This window comes from Notothenia rossii (genome assembly GCF_949606895.1).
Source record: "Notothenia rossii genome assembly, chromosome: 1".
In the NCBI taxonomy this organism is placed as follows: Eukaryota; Metazoa; Chordata; class Actinopteri; order Perciformes; family Nototheniidae; genus Notothenia; species Notothenia rossii.
This window is the reverse complement of record NC_136912.1, coordinates 89,680,797-89,691,077: the sequence shown is the minus strand read 5'-3', so window position 1 is coordinate 89,691,077 and position 10,281 is coordinate 89,680,797. Positions and strand designations below refer to the sequence as shown.

The 10,281-nt window shown below is 37.9% G+C and overlaps 2 protein-coding genes across 6 annotated transcripts; both read right to left on the bottom strand.

The window, feature by feature from the left end:
* Nucleotides 1-611: 611 nt before the first annotated feature.
* LOC307015727 (uncharacterized protein) lies at nucleotides 612-6,794 on the bottom strand. Of its 5 annotated transcripts, none has more exons than XM_079644522.1 (13): nucleotides 6,657-6,793; nucleotides 5,115-5,310; nucleotides 4,841-4,986; nucleotides 4,643-4,740; nucleotides 4,033-4,540; nucleotides 3,854-3,907; nucleotides 3,711-3,770; nucleotides 3,205-3,285; nucleotides 3,011-3,102; nucleotides 2,846-2,904; nucleotides 1,576-1,746; nucleotides 1,437-1,468; nucleotides 612-1,313 (listed from the first exon to the last, which is right to left on the bottom strand). In XM_079644522.1, the coding sequence occupies exons 1-13, from the start codon at nucleotides 6,687-6,689 to the stop codon at nucleotides 1,206-1,208; spliced, it is 1,638 nt and encodes a 545-aa protein (XP_079500648.1). In that variant the 5' UTR covers nucleotides 6,690-6,793; the 3' UTR covers nucleotides 612-1,205. The 5 variants fall into 5 exon arrangements, with proteins under 5 accessions (XP_079500648.1, XP_079500649.1, XP_079500652.1 ...); XM_079644523.1 differs by having other exon boundaries at nucleotides 612-1,310; XM_079644526.1 differs by lacking the exon at nucleotides 5,115-5,310 and having other exon boundaries at nucleotides 4,841-4,950; nucleotides 6,657-6,794.
* A 709-nt stretch (nucleotides 6,795-7,503) lies between these two features.
* xcr1a.1 (chemokine (C motif) receptor 1a, duplicate 1) lies at nucleotides 7,504-9,578 on the bottom strand. Its single transcript, XM_079651850.1, has 2 exons — nucleotides 9,446-9,578; nucleotides 7,504-9,228 (listed from the first exon to the last, which is right to left on the bottom strand). Exon 2 carries the CDS (start codon nucleotides 9,210-9,212, stop codon nucleotides 8,202-8,204), a length of 1,011 nt encoding a protein of 336 aa, XP_079507976.1. The 5' UTR covers nucleotides 9,213-9,228; nucleotides 9,446-9,578; the 3' UTR covers nucleotides 7,504-8,201.
* Nucleotides 9,579-10,281: the final 703 nt, after the last annotated feature.

Here is a 10,281-nt window from a genome sequence, read left to right as displayed (position 1 = left end):
TATTGAATTCGCCATCAAAGTAGTCGGATTATTTTATTTGTGTATGTTTTCTATCTTTGTGGATCCATTTTGATTATATTAAGACAACTTATATAGAATATCTTTTCAAATTTTAAATTGATCAAATTCTCACATTTTGCTGTATATGTATTGATCTAAGCATATCCATGACCACAGATACTTCTGGTGTAAGACTCACCCTGTAATAAACACACACTTTATTAAAGAGTACTATTTAGTAAATGTTCATCTGATTGATTTACCTTTGCCCTTCAACACAAGGGAAAATGTGAGTCATTCGTTATCATTTAATGCATCTATGTTTATTAATACAGTACGTCAGATTATATCAGTTGTATCATGAGAGAAGCACATACCACACAGTTACTGATGATCTCACCAGTAAAACTTCCCTTCAGAGGACTTGCCTGGTACGAGGAGATACATAACTACAAATGTAAAAAAAGTAAATATCTGAAGTTTGAACGTGCTGTCTGTCTAATCTCTGATAAGAAATGTCAGGGCCCAATTTATTAAACTAACCTTGGAAAATGAAAGCGCTGAAACATTTTTTTTTAAACTTTATTTTGAGACCAGATTCAACACCTTGATAACATTTGAGTATTTTTTTATTTAGATAAAGATAAATAGATTTATTTTAGGTCAGTATACAAACATATTTGACTGTAACACACAGTGAACATTTGACTCTAGACTGCATTTAACCCATCCAAGTATTACAATCATTGGGCAGCTACTTTAAGGTATAAGGGGAGCAGTGTAGGGTTCCTTGTTTTCGCTCAAGGGCACCTCAGCAGTGTCCAAGAGGCGAACTGGCACTTCTCCAGGTATCAGTCCACAATTGGTAGTGAGTCCTTTTCGGGACTTGAACCAGCAAGTCTCCGTTTCCCAGGCCAAGTCTCATTGGCATTTTTATGAATTCATTAATAACTTTAAAATGTCAGTCAATCCAATTCAATTCTCAAACCCAATATTAGAAATGACAAATGTTCCTCGTTGCCTTGCACTCTGCACAGCATTCTGGAAATGGACCCTTCCAAAAACAAAAAACGACCCTAAAAATAACCCTGATTATCTGAAGAAAAAGCGAGGAAACTTCAGGAAGGCAAGTGAAGAGGGATCCATCTCCCAGGATGGACACATGTGAATGACATAATAAAGCTTGATGCCCAGGACTACTTTTCCTAACACCAAAATATCCCAAAAGAGACGGCAAAAGCAAAACACACGTTTCCAACGCAGAAGATTACTTGGACCGCGATCACAATCTTTCCTGCTGCACTGAGCTTCTTCTGAAATGTAGAGGTGCAGTGGTAAATACCTGATCAAGTTACATTTGTATGTATGATTAATGTACGATTGTTAATGAAAAGTTATTAAGACATGGTATTTCGTCATGATGTGGACAGGCTGACCTTTTTTCTTTCTTTTCTGTTTTTTGAACTCCCTGTAAAAGAAAATAGTGACATACATTATTTTCTTCTTCAAAAGAATCCATTCTGTATTAATGCATGCTATTATAATTGTTTGAAATGTATACTACTAGTCATTTACCTATTTTGCTTCCACCCAGTATGGTTTTCCTGTGAATACTGCTTACATATACCCATATTACAAACAGGAGAATCCACACTGTGTAAGCCATCATCACTTTCACTAGCCAAGAGTCTTCCCTTTCCTTTCCACAGTTGTCAAACTCCAAAACACCAAGAAAAATGATAGCGGCTGTGGAGAAAAGAAAATGTAAATCAGAACAACACATAGGCAGCTTTCTGAAGAGTTTATACAAGGATCATAAACGTGTCTCTTAAAGGACTAGTTTAAGATCTTTTGGGAAATTGTGGTTAATTGAGTCTCCAGACCAGACAAAAGCTGGTACACTCAGCATTAGCTGGCCATGTCCAATGGTCCACCTGCTAGCACGTCTACAACTAAGTAAGTATGATATGAAAGGAACATTTGTAAGTTTTAGGGGTGTTGGTTGGAGAATCTAGCCTTAGCCATTTAAGATATTTACTGGAAATGTACGAGAGTCATTTTGTATTGTGATACAAAAATACATTGGGACGGGTGGCGCAGTGGTCTGTGCGTTTGATCATCAACTCAAGGGGGTGTTGGGGAACTCCAGTTCGAAACCCGCTCCCGCCCCACTGCGTCAGGCCGTTGTGTCCTTGGGCAAGACACTTCACCCGAATTTGCTCCTGTGGGTATTGTCCACAGTACATGTATAATATCAATGTGTACTTGTAAAAGTGTGAAGATGAGCGGTGTGGCGCAGTGCATTGATCGCCGCTGACCGCCGCTGCATCTGTAAAGCCGTTGTGTCCTTGGGCAAGACACTTCACCTGAACTTGCTCCTGTGGGTATTGTCCACAGTAGATGACCATTACATGTATGTATGATCTGTATATGTAATGTGTATTTGTAAAGCGCTTTGAGTCATTGATAAAGCGCTATAATAAATATAAGGATTATTATTATTATTATTATTATATACAAAACAAATTATGGTAATCTCCTTTGATTGTTGTATTTGGCTCAAACAGTCCAAAAGAGGCACAAAACAATTGTCCAGCTCATGTACTGCATGCTTGAAGTGAAGATTATGCACTGCCCACACAGACTTTAGCGGTATTTGTCGGATGAAGTAAAATACCCAAATGTTCCACAAACTGTGAATTGGCAAGAATGCATACTGTAAGCGTATTTCCCAAAATGTCAAACTATTGCTTTGAAGTCATTTAAAAAGTATTCTCAGATAGGTAAGTTAATGCAGTGAAGTAGGTTTACAGTATCTGTTAACATTTGGTAAATATACACTTACTTGTAAAAATGCAGTGGATGACAGAACACACTTTGATGGTAAGCTCACTGATCTCCTTTCTGGAATCGAAGAAAAGACAAACACAAACAGCTGTGCATAAAAGTGTTGATGAAAGAGTAAAGTCAAATATTCATGCAGAAGAAGTCAAGAGGAAGTTGGACTTACAGTTCATGACTGGGTTCAATACGGAGACAGACGATAAACAGCTCCATGAAATTAAAGGCTATTGCAACACACACTAGAGCAATGAAAAGGACCTAAACATGCAGACAGATCGCACACACATTAAATAGTACCTATACAGTTTAAATGTGGATGTAGATATGGAGAATTGTTGTAAATCATTAACTATTTCTCACGTTAATGGGATCAGCCAAAGAAAACAAGACCAAGGCAGGTATCTCCACGGCTGCACAAAGCACACAGCTTAATATCTTCACCTAAAAAAATAATTAAAATTAACTTTCAATTATTGTAAATAATTAATAGTATTCACTTAGGGTTATTTTTAAAGGCACAGATACATAAGGGAAACTTGCTTAGCCAATTTCTCCATAATATTTAAAGCCTATTCTGATTTGTAATGCTTGTCCCAGTATATGGGCATTTAAATTACATTTAAATTTGTAAAAGTACATACCTAAAAGTGAATACAAATAAATGCACAAAACAATAAACAGAAAATACATATGACCAAAAACGACATTAAATCTATTCAATACAACGAATCGTTAAACATTCTGTAGTTACATCTCTATATAGTTTAAATTGCTCATTTAAGCACGAGATTCAAATGACCTACCTCCCGATGCACAATCGGTTTCTAGAGTCACAGAAAAAATAAGCCCTAAAACTCACAGGATACCTTATTTAGATGATGCAAACGGGGTCCGTTGAGGAGAAGAGTTATTAACAAAGGCAGTTCCTGTGGAGAGATGCAATGAGACAGGAATTCATCTTCTGCTATAAGTTTTTTAATGGGTGGCATAAATTAATACAAAATCATACCGTTTTGACGGACACCAAAACACTGTTAGCAATCACCAATACAGTACCCGGTTCCTGAAGAAAAAACAAGAAAAGTATGGAGCTGTGTAAATGCAGATATTGGTATTCATTTATTAATTAATAGATTTCCACACAATAAAAAAAGCTTAATCGAATCGCCATTCTGTGTCCATGCTTACCTGTAATTTAGTTAAATTTAAGGACACTTCTTGAGTGGTCCTGCTTGGCTTTGTAGTACTCAGCTCTGTTGTATCGGGTTCATTTGTACTTGTAGAACTTGGCATCGTAGAGCCTGATGTTGGCTTTGTAGCAATTGGTGTTTTAGTACTTGTAGTAATTGGCGTTGTAGTGCTTGTAGTAGTTGGAGTTGTAGTAATTGGCGTTGTAGTGCTTGTAGTAGTTGGAGTTGTAGTAATTGGCGTTGTAGTGCTTGTAGTAGTTGGAGTTGTAGTAATTGGCGTTGTAGTGCTTGTAGTAGTTGGAGTTGTAGTAATTGGCGTTGTAGTGCTTGTAGTAGTTGGAGTTGTAGTAATTGGCGTTGTAGTGCTTGTAGTAGTTGGAGTTGTAGTAGTTGGCAATATCGTAGATGGCGTAGAAGTAGTTGTTGTTGTTGGTGATGGTGCGGATAACTTGACCACTAAATCCACACGTTCCCAGAAAGTGTCAAAATTCTCAACAAATGTGGCTCTGCAACATATCAGGGATGCAAAGGGATTCAATATCAATCATTTTGCTCCATGTGAAAGGCCTAATATTGAATCATGAAGGACAGTCAAAGTGTGCGAATACCTAAAAGTGTAGTCCAACTTTTCTTCCTGTGCCGGCGCCGTCCAGTTTACTTTGAACAAACGCTTCTCTGAAGTGTGTTCTTGACTAACAGCGTTGTCCTGAGGCGAGAAGAGAAGAGTAAAGCATCCAGAAGTAGCTTTATAGGGTTCATTTAAAAGTGTTAATGAAATAGGATTGGAGATAATGATGGTGTCTTACCGGTGAACTATGGCACGACAGGAGTTTAGTTTCACCATAATCAAGCACGATGAATTTCCCAACAGCAGGGCTTACGAACTCCGTCGTCATTCGAGCCTCCAACATAAATCCTATGAACTTATTGGATTGCTTGCTCTTGAGATAAACTTGGAAAAAGGTTTGAAGATTTATCAAGAGAAGGGGAGGAACAGAAAATGAACACAGTAGTAAGTGGATGACCACTGCAACAAAGATGAATAGTGATTAACAAGCTTCAGGAAAATATTCTCTGTACCTGTGATAGGTTGTCCATGTGGGGCGGGATCGTATGTGATCTCAAAGGGTGGGTCAGTTCTCTGGGGTTCATGCAATATCTCCTTTTTACTTCTATGCACAGGTAACATAGAGTCACACGACTCTGGGAATCTACCATCTGAATACCCATGCAGCTTTGTGATGATCTCAAGGCTAATCAAAATCCACAACCACATCTGTAAAACAAGAGGACTTTATCAACCTTTTTCATAAACACATAGAAAGTGGGAATCAATGGTGGAATGTAAATAAATATATAATATATAATGTGCTTTAGTATTTGTACTTTTGCTTACGTATTTCTATTATATGCAACTTCACTTCACTAAATCTCAGAGGTAACGGCTGTTCTTTTTACTGCACTACAGTTGTCTCACAGTTTTAGTAGCTTAGCAGTTTACAATTGTTCATCCCCTTCCTTTTCGGTGAACAAACAATGCACTACCAAATTTGGTGATTGTGAATTTGAATGTTTCGGACAAAGTTAATTTTTGTGTCCAGGAAAACTTGCAGACTTCCAAAGCTAGAAAAAGACGATTTAAAATGCTTGTTGGAACAGCTGGGAATTGGATTTTCACAAAGTTGAAAACATGGCTGTTTTTCTGAGCTCATGGAAATGTGACTTCTTAGAGAAATGTGGTTCTCACAGGATAGTGACCCGACAAACATGGGATTATTTTATTGAATACAATGCACTTCATAGATTAAACTACCAAAGAGTATATAAAGGAGTTTACATTATAACAACCTTTAACATCTACAGCAGTAAAATGATAACTAATGTTACTGAAATATTTCGAAATCTACCAAACAATAATATAAAATTGTAATATTCATTGGATTTATTGGGACCATAAGTATACACATACATTGTTATTTTGAAACAGGACAACAACAGAGCTACAAAACCCATACTTTTAACCCGATATACATTCAAACACCCTTAAATTACCTAATTTCTTTAACCTGATAGCCAAAAATGCAGTTTGCTGGAATTAGTCATATGAAATGTGTGTAGGAATCTGTATCGGAAAATAGGAATAAATGGGGCGAAACCCGCGAGCTAGTTCAGGCAGTCAACTCGAGCACTTATGCTGCATTCATACATAACGCCCCATTGCCGCTCTACAACCAACCAAACAGAGTCTCCTTAAGCCACTCTATTTAACCTGCCAGTTCTCTCTCCAGGCATTGCTTGCTGCTGCTATTGCTGCAGCTACCTCTACGTCGCTGCTGCTTGCCTGCCCCACCACCACCCCAGCTTCCACCTGTGCGCTTGGGGGTTAGTTATTTAATCATCACTCATCGTGCTATGTATATCTATGGAGTGATGATGCCCGAGCCTAGTCGCCAAACTGTTAAAGAAACACGTGAGTTGTCTGACTGAACTCAAACTAAATGAAGGCTAAAAGTAAATAACAAGCATTTTAAAGATTGCTTTCACTGTTTAATTTAAGTTCGAAGACCAGTATTGAATAATAACAGTAAAAGCACAATGAGAGTAACAACCCTTTTCTCTTACCTTCAAATATTTGTTTACAAGGTCCGGTACCATGAAACCAGAAGTTGAGATGTCACACCTTACTAAAACTCACTGTTTAATCCCTCTAAGAAAACCTCAGATCCTCCTTCCTCTACGGTGTGCAGTGTGTTTGTCAGAGAGCAGCCTGAAGGAGGAAGTTATAAAGGGCAATCTAAGTGCACGGCTTGAACCCACCCACATGCAGTTTATGATCAAGAAAGTAGTTCCACTTTGCTTTGACCTGTCTCATATCTCTTATACTGTATTGTGTTGTTTTCTAACAGTGTGTTGGTTCTTTAGAAACTGTAGTCTACTTTAGATACTTGGACTTTCATATCTTTTTTCTGTGCCACTTTATTTTTACTCCTGGAGTATTTTTACTGTGTACAGTCGTATTTGTAGTATTAGTACTTTTACTGAAGTAAAGGATCTGAATACATTCCCCACCATGACTTTTATCTTGGTTTTATCTTCTTTTTTTACGTTATCAATGCCACATCAGGTAATAATGATTTAGCAAAGCCAATTTAAAAATAATTATGATCACTCTGATCACTTGGACACTTTTGAAAAAGTTTGTCCAGATTGAAGTGGCCGAGCTCAATTTATTGAGAAAAATGTATGGCTGGTCTGACTTGTAGAACTCAAAGGCTGCACCACATATTAAATTCCTGGTATTATTGTTGTTTTGTTGTTAAATATGGCACAAAAAAACAGTTTTAACATGTTGCTCCTGTCCACAGAAAGTGGTGTCCAAACATGTTAATACATCTTTAATAGACATAACTGTTTTTACATCTCATTTGGTAGAGGTTCATTATATTAAAAAAACAAACAAGACAAGAAGAAGAATATTAACCTTTATTAAAAAGCATGTTATCAGAAGAAAAAAATATCGTTGTGTTTATTTACAGCAGGGAGAGATAAAGAAATCCAAATATTTCTGCTTCCCTTTAACTGAGAGGAACTGATTAAATCTACATATGTTAGAGATGTTTGACATTAACGTCCATCAAGTTTTATTCTACACTAATGTATACATTTATCAGAAACATATCAACAAATACATTGTTTACAAACATCTTACATTATTGTAATTATGGAAAACCAGAGTTTACTGGGGCTGTTGTATGAAATGACACATTGCATAATATGTACACTATCAACCATAATTACAGTAATACATGAAAACTCCTCCTCATCAACATCATCATCATAAATCACGTGGCACTCTGTGAACATACGTCTACTATAATGGCTTCACTTCCATTGCCAGTAATGAACAATATTTTTCATGTGCCACAGATCCTCCTTTGAAATTCACCACGCATACATTAAGGTTACAAAGCACATTAGGAAACTGGTTATATGTAGACACACATATGTAGCAATAAACACAAACATTGGAAGTGAATATTGACGCTTGCTACAAACCTCAACATTTGAACCACTTTACCATGGATTACCAAATGTGCCCTGAAATCAGTAATTCTTTAGATCAGTAATCCAACAGTTAATGCAAAGAAGTTACATACTCAACAGCAACTAGTACATTGATCCACGTGAGAAGTTCTGCATGCGAACACGTTGTTCTTCGGTTGAACTTTGGCGAATAAACATGCGCTGCAGCATTAACTTCAAATGACTCCTAAACTTCACCCCAACAAACGCGTAAAAGACAGGGTTCAGGCAGCAGTGGGAGAAAGCAATGAGCCGGCACACATAGAAGGCATAGTCCAGCTGGATACTTGCTTCACATTTATCAAATGGTTCAACCATATTGTCAGACAGGATCCTCAGAAAGATGGCTACATTGTACGGCACCCAGCCGAGGAAGAATACAGCCGCGATGCAGAACACCAACTTCACGGCTCTGTTCTTCGTGTGGGATCTTGATTTTGAGATTCTCCTCAGTATTTGAATGTAGCAGAAAGCCATGACTGTGAAGGTGACCAAGAAGATAACATTCTCTGGGGAGAAACCAATGCTTTTCCAAATAGTAGATTCATATTCACAGCCCATAGAGTGTTCACCTTGGTGGGGGATCGGAATGAGGACGCTATAGAAGAGGGAGGGCATGGCTGCTCCGATGCTGATTAGCCACAGAAGGAAAGACATATAAACCCCGGTGCTGATCTGCAGTGTTCTCAGGTCAGACAGAGGGTGAACCACGGCCAAATACCTGTAGATGGTCATGATGGTGAGGCAGAGGATGCTGCTGTAAAACCCAGTGAAGAAGACAAAAGTCACAATTTTGCAGAGGGCCTCTGAAAACACCCATCCCCAGATGTGGTAAATGGCCCAAAAGGGGAGACCGAAGGTGAAAACGAGGTCGGAAATGGCCAGGTTCAGGATGAAGATGTTGGTGAGAGACTTGAGGTTTTCATACAGCCCCAAAATTACAAGGACAAGGATGTTTCCTATGAGGCTCAGTGTGATCACAACAGAAAAGAACGCAGGAATGACCATGGACCCAAACTGGACCAATTCGCCTTTTTCACAGATTTCATCCTCGTAGTATTCGTCATACTCGCTGATATTCAAAGAGTTATTCATTGCTGATCACTGGAACCTAGACAATAAGTATGGGATAAGTATATGTGCATTACTTCAGGTTCAAGAAATGTCACTGTAAAAAGAGTACAAATAATAAAGGTCTTTTAACAAGAACTCTGAGTCTATATAAGAGGGTGCATTCAACATCATGCTACACTGGAACTCCTATAACGAAATTATTATGTTGCAACATCAATATCTTTAGCGTGCAAGATAAAAAAAAAAGGACCTACCTCTTGCTTGGCGGGACTGATGTGTTGTTGGACGTGATGCCTCTCGCCACTCCAAAGAAATCTAAAAAAGTTGTAGCTTTTATAATCTCGTGACAAGTGAGGCAGTGTTTTCTGTTCCTAGTTTTGTTGTAGCCTGACATGTGTTCAAGTCCTCAGCTCACCTGGATTTGCGGATTTATCTTTAAACAAACACAAATGGAATAGTTTTTGTTTTGTGAGCCCGAATTGTTAAATATTCATCTAGATTTCCGGTGTTAACCCAGCACAGCGGCCTGTTTTTTTGTTTTGTTTTTAACTTGTGCATTAACTTGTACTTACTTTGGATAATCTGCAGCACTTACTGTAAACATGTTTTAATAGGAACTAGGAATTTAAAAGACATCTCTGAGTCGGATGACTTAAAATCGTGTCAAGTTAAACAAACACTATATCTGCATGGCGTGTATTATCTGGGAATTCAGCATAGTGAAACCTCAGAAAAGAAGATATGAGCTATGAAACTAAAAAGGGGTACTACAGCACTTACACGACATTGGGGCACTTGTGTGTATTTTTTTTTGTTTTGTTTTATAGATGGATACAAATTGATAAACCAGAGCCAAAGATGCCCTGATTTATTGTCCTTAGTGTGGGTCAAGCTTTCAAACACTGGATCCTACATTTCCCACAATGCAACCATCTCATCTGCTGAAAACAAAACACACAGGCTAAGTATTAGTGTAAAATCAATTTGCGTCCTAAAAAAATGGGACCAATTGACCAGCGTTGAATTGTATTATTAAATGTTAGTCTATTTTACTTGTATAGTATGTAATACACAAACGGGTGTTGGAGAT